This window comes from Melanostigma gelatinosum, assembly GCF_949748355.1.
Source record: "Melanostigma gelatinosum genome assembly, chromosome: 3".
Taxonomy (NCBI): Eukaryota; Metazoa; Chordata; class Actinopteri; order Perciformes; family Zoarcidae; genus Melanostigma; species Melanostigma gelatinosum.
This window is the reverse complement of record NC_136636.1, coordinates 1,182,212-1,197,211: the sequence shown is the minus strand read 5'-3', so window position 1 is coordinate 1,197,211 and position 15,000 is coordinate 1,182,212. Positions and strand designations below refer to the sequence as shown.

Sequence of the window (15,000 nt, the reverse complement as noted above, 5' to 3'; positions counted from 1 at the left end):
TCAAACTTCAATTTGAACCATCAACGAACCCAAAGCAGTCTCCCGTCACATGTTCCTCTCTGAGGTCTAGAGTTCTGCTCCTCTATGAACAGAACCATCATGAGTAGAAGTAGAGAACTAGAACACGTCTCTAGTGCAGAACAACTCAGTCACAATGACATCATTCATCAAGAAGAAGAAAACGCAAGAGGAACTTCTCTGATCATTTCTTTTACCAACGTTGGAACACATCGTCGCACTGAGAAGCTCAGAATCGAATGTTTTCAACAGAATCTGGTGAAAGCAGTTTGAGACCAGATCTTAAATGAGGCACGTAGAATGAAAAGGTTTGAGTCAAATATCACGACTTTAAGCTCCGATTCCATCGCTCTTTATAACAGTCGCCTTCATCACACGCGATGTGTTCAAGGACCGTCGTGAAGATGAAAATCTGACGATTGTCAGTTTTTACAGCTTGTTTTTAGTCAACATGCTTTTCAATCTTTTCCTCTGCAACCCAAGTCAATATTTGCTCATTAAGATCCCAACGTCATTCATTTCCTGAGCTCAGCGACCTGATATAAACCCTCACAGCTCGGTCTGTGAGCTGTGCTTAGGTCGGAGGTTAAATCACAAATGTTGAACGTCCAGGATGCGTGTTTCTGCTCAGCGTTACGCTGCTGCAGGGATCAGCATCGAGTTCTCTACGAGATCAAACGGGTCTCAGCCGCTGCAGACGGCGATCACGCGGCCGTGAGTCGCTGTGAACACACGGCGACTGTGGGGCGTTCTGGGGACGTTGATGCAGGAGCCGAGTACGAGGGCCGCTCGCTCAGCGTTGCAGGTTCGATTCCCACTGGAGCCAAAATCAACTCTCTGGCCTTTGATCATATAGCTACAGGTGGTTACGAACTGATTAATGCTGCGCTGCTGTTAATGAACACTGTGTGTGTGTGTGTGTGTGTGTGTGTGTGTGTGTGTGTGTGTGTGTGTGTGTGAGACAGAGGGAGTTACACACTGAGGAAGAAAAATCCATTTTGATGTCTCTGATCTCTAAACTGAATGTTAGAAAAGGTCACGGATCCGTCTCACTCTCCGTCTATCTTCTCCCTGCTGTCTGTCTGTCTGTCTCTCTGTCTCTCTGTCTGTCTCTCTGTCTCTCTCTCTGTCTCTCTGTCTCTCTGCCTGTCTGTCTCTCTCTCTGTCTCTCTGTCTCTCTCTCTGTCTCTCTCTCTGTCTGTCTCTCTGTCTCTCTGTCTGTCTCTCTGTCTGTCTGTCTCTCTGTCTCTCTGTCTCTCTGTCTATCTCTGTGTCTCTCTGTGTTTATGTCTCTCTCACTCAATGACTGAAGATAATGTATGATATTCACAATAAAAAGAGAAACTGTTCTGTTGAAGTGTAGATGAAGGGAGCTGGGAGACAGGAAGGTGTCGTCGTCGGGCTTCATGGACAGGTGGAGCGGCGGTCACAGCGTCGGTGCTCTGATGCCGTCTGTGTGTGAATGAGAGCTTTGAAGAGCTCTGGATGAATGTGGTCCGTTTGTTCACGTGTTGGCATTTGCAACGAGTCCTCAACATTTATAACGGGAAAGATGAAGCGTTCCTGGAAGCACTCACATTAGCATTTTCTGCATTGCCAGATGTGGCTGAGCTCCAACCTCTGGACCTGCATTCTCTCTAGTGTCCACCAGGGGGCGACTCCTCTGGTTGTATAGAAGTCTATAGAAAATGACTCTACTTCTCTCTTGATTTATTACCTCAGTAAACATTGTAAACATGAGTTTATGTCTCAATCTCTAGTTTCAAGTCTTCTTCAATACAGCATGATGTTCATTTAGAGTCACACAGACCATAAAGCAGGGGATGCTTTAGGGCGGGGCTACAGTGTGATTGACAGGTCTCTAGCAGAAGGGCTAACCCTGATGCGTTCTGTTCATATCCAGACAGCATAAGGCCCACGGGTATTTAATATGAAACAGTCAGTGAGGTTAGTGACAGGTGATCCTTTCATTACAAAAAAAACACTTCCGAAGGTGAATCACCAGATGGTAGAGAAGAAGATGAGCACGTCTTTAATAAGGTGTTTTTATCACCTTATTAATCCTTTCTTTCTTTTGCATCGTTTAAAAGACTAAATGGAATATATGTGAATGTGATTTAACATGTTTTCAACACATGAAACTGATGAACTGCAAAAGTAAATGCCGTAACCGATGTCAGCGTTTAGTGACTGCAGCTGTACGAACATCAACTAAATATATCATGATGATGGAATGCAATCAAACTGGGAGCAGCTGCAGCTGTGAGAGATGTTTTAGGCTCAGGTGTTTATAAATATCCTGCATATACATTTTACAACGATCAGCACTTTCAAAACCGGGTCATTACCTGCTAGTAGCATGCAGGTGTGTACGTGATGAGCTTTCCCAACAAATCAGCTGACTGGACTGAGGATCAGCGTGTAGCCCCGCCCTAAAGCATCCCCTGCTTTATGGTCTATTAGCGACCTGTCAATCACTGTGTAGCCCCGCCCTAAAGCATCCCCTGCTTTGTGGTCTATTAGAGACCTGTCAATCAGCGTGTAGCCCCGCCCTAAAGCATCCCCTGCTTTATGGTCTGTGTGACTCTAAATGGAGCATCATGTACTAAATGAACATCATGCTGTATTGAAGAAGACTTGAAACTAGAGGCTGATAGAGATAGAGTGCCGCCTGGAGTGAAGTGAAAAAGTGTCCAATTGAATGTCTGTTCTGCACAGGACATGAACAACGGTCTCCTGGATGAAAGTCCTGCTTGTTTCCCTCCCGCTGGACCATCTGGCTCTTTAGACTCCGTCCAGCTGCTCTGAACGTTGGTGAACACTGTGTGGGAACGATAGATGCGGATCACTGACGGAGCTGCGTTATTTGACGTTCACCGTCTTCTTCTCTGAGGTGGAGCGACGGTAGGAGGAGTTTAGTGAAGATGGCTCTGGAAGCTTTTACCTAAAAATGCATCATCATCATCATCGATCAGAAAAACTATTCCGATGTTCTTTCCCCTTTAACTGGGACAGAGCACTGAGAGCCAGTGGGCGTTTGAAAGGAGGCGCTCATTATGGGATGTTTCCTCAGTGACAGGAACTCTGCTGGATATCAGCAGCATTGATTTACTTTCTCTCTTTGGGTTCACACAGAGAAGCATCAGCAGCCAGCGATGATGTCGACCATTTCAGACTGTGTGTGTGTGTGTGTGTGTGTGTGTGTGTGTGTGTGTGCGTGTGTGTGTGTGCGTGTGTGGGTGTGTGTGTGTGTGTGTAGGTGTGTGTGTGTGTGTGTGTAGGTGTGTGTGTGTGTGTGTGCGTGTGTGTGTGTGTGTAGGTGTGTTTGTGTATGTGTGTGTGTGTGTGTAGGTGTGTGTGTGTGTGTGTGTGTGTAGGTGTGTGTGTGTGTGTGTGTGTGCGTGCGTGTGTGTGTAGGTGTGTGTGTGTGTGTGCGTGTGTGTGTGTGGGTGTGTGTGTGTGTGTGTAGGTGTGTGTGTGTGTGTGTGTGTAGGTGTGTGTGTGTGTGTGTGTGTGTGTAGGTGTGTGTGTGTGTGTGTAGGTGTGTGTGTGTGTGTAGGTGTGTGTGTGTGTGTAGGTGTGTGTGTGTGTGTGTGTGTGTGTGTGTGTAGGTGTGTGTGTGTGTGTGTGTGTAGGTGTGTGCGTGTGTGTGTGTGTAGGTGTGTGTGCGTGTGTGTGTGTGGGTGTGTTTGTGTATGTGTGTGTGTGTGTGTAGGTGTGTGTGTGTGTGTGTGTGTGCGTGTGTGTGTAGGTGTGTGTGCGTGTGTGTGTGTGGGTGTGTGTGTGTGTAGGTGTGTGTGTGTGTGTGTGTGTGTGTGTGTAGGTGTGTGTGTGCGTGTGTGTGTGTGTAGGTGTGTGTGTGTGTAGGTGTGTAGGTGTGTGTGTGTGTGTGTGCGTGTGTGTGTGTGTAGGTGTGTGTGTGTGTGTGTAGGTGTGTGTGTGTGTGTGTGTGTGTGTAGGTGTGTGTGTGTGTGTGTGTGTGTGTGTGTGTAGGTGTGTGCGTGTGTAGGTGTGTGCGTGTGTGTAGGTGTGTTTGTGTATGTGTGTGTGTGTGTGTGTAGGTGTGTGTGTGTGTAGGTGTGTGTGTGTGTGTGTGTGTGTGTAGGTGTGTGTGTGTGTGCGTGCGTGTGTGTGTAGGTGTGTGTGTGTGTGCGTGTGTGTGTGTGGGTGTGTGTGTGTGTGTAGGTGTGTGTGTGTGTGTGTGTAGGTGTGTGTGTGTGTGTGTGTGTGTGTAGGTGTGTGTGTGTGTGTAGGTGTGTGTGTGTGTGCGTGTGTGTGTGTAGGTGTGTGTGTGTGTGTGTGTGTGTGTGTAGGTGTGTGTGTAGGTGTGTGTGTGTGTGTGTGTGTGTGTGTGTGTGTGTAGGTGTGTGCGTGTGTGGGTGTGTTTGTGTATGTGTGTGTGTGTGTAGGTGTGTGTGTGTGTGTGTGTGTGTGCGTGTGTGTGTGTAGGTGTGTGTGCGTGTGTGTGTGTGGGTGTGTGTGTGTGTAGGTGTGTGTGTGTGTGTGTGTGTGTGTGTGTAGGTGTGTGTGTGCGTGTGTGTGTGTGTAGGTGTGTGTGTGTGTGTAGGTGTGTGTGTGTGTGTGTGCGTGTGTGTGTGTAGGTGTGTGTGTGTGTGTGTGTGTGTGTAGGTGTGTGTGTAGGTGTGTGTGTGTGTGTGTGTGTGTGTGTGTGTAGGTGTGTGCGTGTGTAGGTGTGTGCGTGTGTGTGTGTGTAGGTGTGTGTGTGTGTGTGTGTGTGGGTGTGTTTGTGTATGTGTGTGTGTGTGTGTGTAGGTGTGTGTGTGTGTGTGTGCGTGTGTGTGTGTAGGTGTGTGTGCGTGTGTGCGTGTGTGTGTGCGTGTGTGTGTGTGTGTGTGTGTAGGTGTGTGTGTGTGTAGGTGTGTGTGTGTGTGTGCGTGTGTGTGTGTGTGGGTGTGGGTGTAGGTGTGTGTGTGTGTGTGTGTAGGTGTGTGTGTGTGTGTGTGTAGGTGTGTGTGTGTGTGTGCGTGTGTATGTGTGAGTGTGTAGGTGTGTTTGTGTATGTGTGTGTGTGTGTGTAGGTGTGTGTGTGTGTGTGTGTGTGTAGGTGTGTGTGTGTGTGTGTAGGTGTGTGTGTGTGTGTGTGCGTGTGTATGTGTGTGTGTGTAGGTGTGTTTGTGTATGTGTGTGTGTGTGTGTAGGTGTGTGTGTGTGTGTGTGTAGGTGTGTGTGTGTGTGTGCGTGTGTATGTGTGTGTGTGTAGGTGTGTTTGTGTATGTGTGTGTGTGTAGGTGTGTGTGTAGGTGTGTGTGTGTGTGTGTGTAGGTGTGTGTGTGTGTAGGTGTGTGTGTGTGTGTAGGTGTGTGTGTGTGTGTAGGTGTGTGTGTGTGTGTAGGTGTGTGTGTGTGTAGGTGTGTGTGTGTGTGTGTGTAGGTGTGTGTGTGTGTGTGCGTGTGTATGTGTGTGTGTGTAGGTGTGTTTGTGTATGTGTGTGTGTGTAGGTGTGTGTGTAGGTGTGTGTGTGTGTGTGTGTGTGTAGGTGTGTGTGTGTAGGTGTGTGTGTGTGCGTGTAGCACTCAGTGGGGACTCTGCTCGGCTGTGTCCTAGATTCACCGGAGCCAAATGATAATGAGCTGAGATTGATGCTCGCCTCCTCCTCCTCCTCCTCCTCCTCCTCCTCCTCTTCCTCTCCTTTTAACGCTTCTTTCCTCCCTCGTCTTCCTCGTCCTTTTATTTCTTCCTCCGCATACGTTGGTTCACCTCGCTTGTCTCGTCTTTGGCTCCTCTTCCTCTCGCTCATTGTTTTTCATCTTCTTGTTCTCTCAGAAATACACAGAAGTTCTGGACGTTGTTTCCTGCGAAGAGTTTACTTTTGAAGCGACTGTATTCATGGAACGAGCTGAAACTGACACGTGTTGCTGGAGTTTAGTAAAATGATGTGTAACAACAGAACAAACTTCAACCAGCACCCAGAGATGAGATTCATGCTTTCAAACTGTATTCTTCCAGTTTTGAAAGATAAGAAGACTTCCAGGATGGAGACTAACTGGTTCTGTTGCAGGACCGGTGGTTCTGGCGTCTGAGGAACAACAAGGTGCAGGAGGGTTACCCCATGCAGATCGATCAGTTCTGGAAGGGCCTGCCGCCTCGCATCGACGCCGCCTACGAGAGACCCGACGGGAAATTCGTCTTCTTCAAAGGTACGAGGAGAAATCAGAAGATGTTCAGAATCCATGAATCCCAGCTCAGGCCTTTAGTCTCATCCATAGCGAGGGAGAGATCTTCTGATACTTCTCAAACCGCTGCACCGATTTATTTTATATTTTTCTGTTGATTCAGTGGCATCAATTTCAAAAACTTAAATATGACTAAATATCCTCCCAGTGCAGATAACAGTGTGCCAACAGATGGAGGAAGGTGTGAAGAGACAGTAACTGTTCACACAACCTGCTTCTGACATCACCGACATCTCACCAGATGTTTTCATAAAGTCATGACATCACCGACATCTCACCAGATGTTTTCATAAAGTCATGAAAATGAAATGTAACCCTTTACTGGAAGCGACACGTGAGCGCTCTGTCCTCCAACCCACGGCATTTTTGCCCCAATATATATATATATATATATATATATATATATATATTTATATCTCTTTGTGTTGGTCTGCAGCGACATGTCTTTGGCTCCTTCATGCATCGTGATGATAACAGCATCTGCTTCTCTATCAGTAACATCTGCAGTTTATTTAAAGCGTAACAGCTGAGTCCAGCTGCATTCATGTGTCTGTTTGTCTTCATCGTTCATGTGTTCTGTATATTTGGGAGGATGAGGACACTCCACACTTTTAAGGAGCTCGTATGTTCATCTCTGTCTGCCAGCTGGACATCTCAACGATTGTCAGACACATATCGCTGAACTGGATCCTGGATTTCATTAAATACCGTCAAAACATTTAGCGAAGGGAGTAAAACACTTCGGAGGCTTTTTTCGAGGGTGAAGAAATCAACAGAACTTCAATGACATGAGTGAAATCTGAGGTTGTGAATGCACCTTAAAGAGACAGAACTTTGAGATGATAAAAGTGAACGTTCGTGTATTATAATTAAAGTGCTGACTCGTCTTTCCCCCGCGTCCTGCAGGCGACAAGTACTGGGTGTTTCAGGAGGTGACGGCGGAGCCGGGTTACCCTCACAGCCTGGTGGAGCTGGGCAGCTCCCTGCCCAAAGACGGCCTCGACACGGCGCTGCGCTGGGAGCCCGTGGGGAAGACCTACTTCTTCAAAGGGGACCAGTACTGGCGCTACAACGAAGACAAGCGCACGGCCGACCCAGAATACCCCAAACCCATCACCGTGTGGAAGGGAATACCGGACGCACCGCAGGGGGCCTTCATCAGCAGGGAGGGATGTGAGTGCTCCTCTGTCCTCATGGCCTGGACATGGTTGGAGGATTTATATTGAATCTACAGCACTCGTGTTGCTTTGTCAAGATAACCAACCGCAGCTTTAATAAATGGAATAGAAGAAAGTGTGAACATATAAACAAATGTGTCGGCAAAACTGATGTAAACAGCAGCAAATCTGCAATAGCTGCGACATCGTGAGCGCATGTATCCGTGTGTTCGTGCATTCAGACCAGCCGATGCTTCACGTGTTAAAGCTGCATTCTCTCTAGTGACCACCAGGGGGCGACTCCTCTGGTTGTATAGAAGTCTATAGAAAATGACTCTACTTCTCTCTTGATTTATTCCCTCAGTAAACATTGTAAACATGAGTTTATGTCTCAATCTCTAGTTTCAAGTCTTCTTCAATACAGCATGATGTTCATTTAGTACATTATGGTCCATTTAGAGTCACACAGACCATAAAGCAGGGGATGCTTTAGGGCGGGGCTTACAGTGATTGACAAGTACGTCACTCCTCCTCAGTCCATATATGGTCACTTCCTGTTTACTGGTTGTGAATGCAAGTTTGAAGACACTTCTGCATCATTCACATGCAGATTTCTGTTTAAATGAATTGAAACCGATCACGTGATCTCATTTGTTCAAGGAACAGGTCAAGAAATCAGTCGGTTGGTCGGTCGGCTGGTCGTTCATGGAACCTGTCACTCCGCTGCTTTATGACTCTTCTTCATGACTCATTTAATTCACGCTGAACTCTCCAGAATCAGAGGCGACAGACTCACAGATGCACGCTGTCTGCTGGAAGAAACGCTCCATCGTCACTTCCACTTGTCGAGTCGTGACCCTCGTGACCTGGTGGCTGCCTCAGAGGGAGTGTGTGTGTGTGAGTGTGTGTGTGTGTGTGTGTGTCATTGTTGTGGTTCTCTGCCATCTGTAGTTCAGTTCAGATGTAGTTGTAAGAACCTCTCAGCTGTTGAGTATTTAGTTTCGTATATTTACTCCAAGTTGCCACTCCACTGAGTCTGAAAGCTGTCTGAGTTCTGACTCTCCGGGTTTATTACAGATCAATACAACGTGACGGCAGCTGATTTCCATCCACATTGCACCTACTGATGATACAATAAACACACTGACGGTCAAACGCGTGTCAACCTAAGAGCAGACTTCGTCTTTCAAAGCGCCCACTTTCCAGGATCAGAGACGGTTTTATCAACAAGTACGTCTCACATGCAAGGGATGTGTCTCGTGATCGGTGCGTGACAACAAACAATAAACATCGTAAAAGACATAGTTTCAAAATTGAAAACATGAAGATTTACAATAAAATAAGATGAACAAACAAACAAAGACCACGTTAAGAGAAGTATCTCTTCCTACTTTACCAATGTGCACTGAAAAGCTGAGTTACAGCACGATTACCTGTTCATATCAACATATCTAGTCTAGAACTCGAGAAAATGGCAAACAACATCCAAACTACATATTCATACTCAAACAAAAACTGTGATTCAAATGTAAATGATACCGGAGGTTCATATGCAATGCCAACATCAACAATTGTACTCAATAACAATACTTTGATTGATTGGTTCTTACAGATGTGTTAAAGTGCAGAAAGTTACAGATTTCAGTTTTAAATAAATAATGATGAGTGAACACATATCTAATATATAAATACAGATTATTTATTGATCAGAGTTCAACCAGGTTTTCTTTTGTTTTCACTTCAGAAATCAACTTGCCCAAAATCCATTCTGTACAAATTCTGTTATTTATGAGCGGTCATCAAAGAACAACAAATATTAAGATATTTGTCAGTTTTAATCTTCCTTCACTGAACATGAATCTGGATGTTGTTGAGCCCTTGAATGAATAAAATGAACCACAGAAACACGTTTCACAGGAAGAAGCAGTGACCTGCTGATCTTTAATAACGTGCTGGTATTATCGAACGCGTACTGTAGCTGGTCAGCACATCTGCCTGTATGTGTGAGTCTGAGGCTGAATCACTTCATGTTGCCTCCCCCTCCCTCCCCCACATCTCCCTCTGTCTGTTGCATAATATTGCCCTTCAATAAAGCAGCCGTTGCTGAGCCGCCTGTAACCACCGCGTCAGTAGAAACGTGGCCTCCAATGAGAGTCGGTGTCACAGGGCTGCACCAGAGAGACGGAGCGAGGACTCTGAGGGCTGTTTGTTCTCCAGCTTCTCTTAGGGAGTGAAGGTCGTGTTCCTCACCGCATCGACGTGTTCGTCTCCTCAGCGGAGTTTCATGGAAACAGTTTGCTGGTCGTAGTCGTGTGATATTTAGTGATTTTGAGGCTCGAAACAAAACACAAAGGTTTGAAGAGCTGCGTAGCTGAATTTGTAAGTTGGTTGTTGAGGTGGAATCTTTGAGTGGCTGGAAATCTGGTGTATTCACATAGAACGCGAAAGACAACTTTGTTGTGCGGCGCAATTATATAAAAAGTAAATTCAAAGACACAAATAGACAATCGCGTTCACAGTTTGTGTAATAGCCACAAAACGCAATCTATTGTTTCCTGTACGGGGACATAAGTTGTCTGGTTTTATTCGTGTCGCTCTGACGACATTACCTTAAAAGCGAGAGTTACGTTTAGGCAACAAAACCACCAACAGTTAGGTTGAGGCAACAAAACCACCAACAGTTAGGTTGAGGCAACAAAACCACCAACAGTTAGGTTGAGGCAACAAAACCACCAACAGTTAGGTTGAGGCAACAAAACCACCAACAGTTAGGTTGAGGCAACAAAACCACCAACAGTTAGGTTGAGGCAACAAAACCACCAACAGTTAGGTTGAGGCAACAAAACCACCAACAGTTAGGTTGAGGCAACAAAACCACCAACAGTTAGGTTGAGGCAACAAAACCACCAACAGTTAGGTTGAGGCAACAAAACCACCAACAGTTAGGTTGAGGCAACAAAACCACCAACAGTTACTGTACTGCATGTCTAAATGTCATGAAGCGAAACACTGAAGCCCAAGTTGCTCTGCGGGCGCTTTACAGCAGCCGACTGCTACTTCAAAGCTCACGATTTATATTTTCACAACGCGATTCTCCTGAAAGTCCATGAATGATGATGCTGACTTGTTATTGATTCATGTTCAGCTTCTTTCTGCTTGATTTCTCATCCAGCTGTGTGTTAAATGCTTAAACATTTTCAAACCCTTCTGTCTCCCTCACAAAACCCACTAATTTCCTGTTTCTGTTCTCTGTCTTCCTCTGTCCTCCTCCCCCACCTTTCTTTCTTTCCTCCTCCCCACCTTTCTTTCTTTCCTCCTCCCCACCTTTCTTTCTTTCCTCCTCCCCCACCTTTCTTTCTTTCCTCCTCCCCACCTTTCTCTCTTTCCTCCTCCCCACCTTTCTTTCTTTCCTCCTCCCCACCTTTCTTTCTTTCCTCCTCCCCACCTTTCTTTCTTTCCTCCTCCCCCACCTTTCTTTCTTTCCTCCTCCCCACCTTTCTTTCTTTCCTCCTCCCCACCTTTCTTTCTTTCCTCTTCCCCACCTTTCTTTCTTTCCTCCTCCCCACCTTTCTTTCTTTCCTCCTCCCCCACCCCGTCACCCCTTCCCCCGTCGTCAGACTACACATACTTCTACAAGGGGAAGGAGTACTGGAAGTTTGACAACCAGAAGCTGACGGTGGAACCCGGATACCCCAAGTCCATCTTGCGCGACTGGATGGGCTGCGACCAGTCCGACATGGAGCGTTCCGGCAGCAAAGGGAACCGCGGAGACCGCCAGCTGCCCCTCGACGACGTGGACATCATGGTGACCATCAACGACGTCCCGACCACGGTCAACGCCATTGCCGTGGTGATCCCCTGTATCCTGTCGCTGTGCATCCTGGTGCTGGTCTACACCATATTCCAGTTCAAAAACAAAGGAGTGCAGCAGAGCACCATGACACAGCACTACTACAAATACCCTGTTCAGGAGTGGGTATGACAGGCAACTGAGCTTTGAAGGAGTCAAAGTTCATGGATTGAAGGGGGTCCAGCACTCAGCATACTGTAAGCTAGCTTATGTTGGCTAATGGCCAAAAACAACAACGATGGAAAGTCAATGCTGGAAGACGCTTGTCGTGCTAGCTAGTGACCAGAGAGCGGATGCTGAACATGCCCTGCAGCAGTAGATTTAGACGTTGGATCAGAGCGTGTGACTTCAGTCCACAACAGCAAGGACACTGGTTTAGTCTTTTATCGTTTCTTACGCACAAAGACGCATAAAACAAGCGTGGCTGAGGACAGCGAGGACAAGTCTGCAAAGACTCCGGGAGGATGTGATTGGCTGAGGTAGATAACACTCCTGAACTTCTCCGGCTAAAAGGATCTCATGAGCAACACTGAACTTTGACTATTTCTTCTGGACCTACAACACGACTCTCCTTCTCAGTGAAAATAAAAAGAAAGAAGCTGCTCCTCAAAGCCAAACACCACCTCCAAGTTTCTTCTAACACGACTTGTACACGTGAACTACTTCTAACATTAAGTCAGATTAAAAAAAAAAGATTTAAAATATCAAATTTGGAGATAAAATATAGGTAGAGAGGCCATAACAAAAAGAAAAACAGGGATCTCGCCGTGGATCTCTGAATTTAATTTAATTTATTTATACTTGTATGAAGCTGTAAAACTGTCAAGAGGACCTTTTTCTCTTCTTTTTTTTTACCACACACAACAGAAAGCATCCTCATCACCATTAACTCTGACCTTTGTCAGCTTACAACTCTCCTGATGTCATTTACACCGCTTGGACTTCTGGGTTTTGGCGGATGTAGAATATCTGGTCATCAGCATATAAAGATAGATTTCAGATGAATGATGGTTAAACATCCTTCTCTCTGTCACAATGGGTCGAACACAACCAGGCCTCTTAATTATCAAACTTATTCAGACTGAAAGATAAAATACAACAAAGTGTTTTACTTTTACTCCGACTGACACTTCAAAATAAATGCTGTTGATATTTTTAGTGATTGTACAAAATATTATGATGAGTAATACATTTGCTGGGTGTAATTCAGGGATTGTATTTGAACATTTGATTGGATGTTTCACCACTTTGTCTCTTTTTGGCATGTAGCAGTGGTATGAACAACTACAGCATAATTCATCCCGCTTTAAATACTTTATATTTACACAACTGATGTTAATCGTGTTGATTCATACTTGAGGTATCAAGGATTTCACACAAAAAGAACGATCCTTTTGAATATTTTACATTGCATCTGTCTTTGCACAAATGTTAACTGCAAACGTTGTTTTTATTTTTATTTTTTATTCAATATCACAGCTGTAGCGTAAATCTTAAAGTCTGATTGGCATTGATATTCGGTCATAAGGGGAAAAATGAGAAGGAAGATTTCTTTATATACATTTCGAGAATAAAGTCTAAACATTTTTAACGTTTTTTATTTTAATAATACTGCTACTTTATTCTTAAACTCCAGAAAAGATATACTAAAAGTTCAATCTTATTCTTGGCATTTCAACTTTATTCACTAACAAGGACCACGCCAATAACGGTATGAGTTTTCAGAGGTTTATTGCATCGTGGAAAGATTGTTAGATTCAAGAAGCGGAAGGGGTCGAGGGATGAAATAGTTATAGGGTAGGGGTAGAGGGATGAAGGGGAGTAGGGTAGAGGGATGATGGGATGTGGGGGTAGGGGTCGAGGTAGATGGATGAAGGGTCGAGGTAGAGGGATTTTGGGATGTGGGGGTAGGAGTCGAGGTAGCGGGATGAAGGGTCGAGGTAGAGGGATGATGGGATGTTGGGGTAGGGGTCGAGGGATGAAGGGTCGAGGTAGAGGGATGATGGGATGTGGGGGTAGGAGTCGAGGTAGCGGGATGAAGGGTCGAGGTAGAGGGATGATGGGATGTGGGGGTAGGGGTCGAGGTAGAGGGATGAAGGGTCGAGGTAGAGGGATGATGGGATGTGGGGGTAGGGGTCGAGGGATGAAATAGATATAGGGTAGAGGGATGAAGGGATGTGGGGTCGAGGTAGAGGGATGAAGGGTAGGGGTAGAGGTAGAGGGATGAAGGGTAGGGATGAGGGGTAGGGGTCGAGGTAGAGGGATGAAGGGATGTGGGGTCGAGGTAGAGGGATGAAGGGATGTGGGGTCGAGGTAGAGGGATGAGGGGTCGAGGTAGAGGGATGAAGGGTAGGGGTAGAGGTAGAGGGATGAAGGGTAGGGGTCGAGGTAGAGGGATGAAGGGTAGGGGTCGAGGTAGAGGGATGAAGGGTAGGGATGAGGGGTAGGAGTCGAGGTAGAGGGATGAAGGGTAGGGATGAGGGGTCGAGGTAGAGGGATGAAGGGTAGGGATGAGGGGTAGGGGTCGAGGTAGAGGGATGAAGGGATGTGGGGTCGAGGTAGAGGGATGAAGGGATGTGGGGTCGAGGTAGAGGGATGAGGGGTAGGGGTCGAGGTAGAGGGATGAAGGGTAGGGGTAGAGGTAGAGGGATGAATGGTAGGGGTCGAGGTAGAGGGATGAAGGGTAGGGGTCGAGGTAGAGGGATGAAGGGTAGGGATGAGGGGTCGAGGTAGAGGGATGAAGGGTAGGGATGAGGGGTAGGGGTCGAGGTAGAGGGATGAAGGGTAGGGATGAGGGGTAGGGGTCGAGGTAGAGGGATGAAGGGTAGGGGTCGAGGTAGAGGGATGAGGGGATGTAGGGTAGAGGGATGAGGGGATGTAGGGTAGAGGGATGAAGGGATGTCAGGAAGAAGAAACGAGGAGGGCTTGTAGAAAGGAGGTTAGGCGATCGATGGGGGGCCGTTGATGTCCGGCAGCTGGCGGGAACTGGAGACTGTAGGGTGGGGGCCGTCTCTTCAGAAGCTCTGGCAGAGCAGAGTCCCCCGTTGTTCCTGTAATCCTACAAGAGAGAGAGGGAGAGAGAGAAATAGGATGACAAAAAGGGGGTTGGGGGGGAGGGATGTGAAGACAAGAGTCAAAGAGGGAGTGAACAAGTTCGTTGTGCTGAAATACTCTGTGCAGAGGAAATGATCGGTGTTCTGGCGTGGCCCTGTTCCTGAACAAAGTTTATGAAACTACATTTCCCGAAGTCCCCCCCCCCCCCCTGGTCCTAGTACTCGTCTGTATCCTGCTCTGAACATGTGATTAATCACATCAGAGCGTCTCTTAAATGTCACCTCCAACACTTTACTGTAATCTGCTTCATAAACGTGTCCAAACACTCAGCAAAGACCTTTTGTAATCCTAGATTGGGTCTGAAGTGTAATTCTTAGAAGTTTGATAAATACGCGTCCTGAGCTGAGTCCTTCTTTGAGTCCATCTTTGTCCTCCTTAAATGGACGGGGAGGTTTAGACTACAGGGAGATGGAGGCACAGGACAGGCGGATGCACGGAGGATGCATGTGGGTCTGTATTAATATGCCGTCTGTGGAGCGGCGACGTCGACCGATTTTAATGAAGTGCATCTGTTCACAAAGCTCTAATAGCCGCTACTCGCCCGCCACGTCCCTGGCTTTAACCCCACTGTCCTCCCTCTGTCCTTTCTCCCCGTCCATCTGGCCTCTCCTCCCTCAGTTGGTCCGTCCGTCTCTGACTATTTCATCTTTCCCCTTTTACCTTCTCC

At 46.7% G+C, this 15,000-nt stretch overlaps 2 protein-coding genes across 2 annotated transcripts in view; one reads left to right on the top strand and one right to left on the bottom strand.

The window, feature by feature from the left end:
* Nucleotides 1–11,351, top strand: part of mmp24 (matrix metallopeptidase 24) — a gene marked incomplete at both ends in the record, with an annotated part of 28,313 nt that extends 16,962 nt beyond the window's left edge. The window contains 3 exons of the mRNA XM_079265604.1: nucleotides 6,038–6,176; nucleotides 7,119–7,385; nucleotides 10,987–11,351. Of these exons, the coding sequence (XP_079121730.1) occupies nucleotides 6,038–6,176; nucleotides 7,119–7,385; nucleotides 10,987–11,351 (771 nt within the window). The remainder of the gene's footprint in view (nucleotides 1–6,037; nucleotides 6,177–7,118; nucleotides 7,386–10,986) is intronic.
* Nucleotides 1–15,000, bottom strand: part of LOC306775284 (E3 ubiquitin-protein ligase TRIM39-like) — a 193,118-nt gene that overhangs the window by 172,129 nt on the left and 5,989 nt on the right. The window lies entirely within an intron of this gene.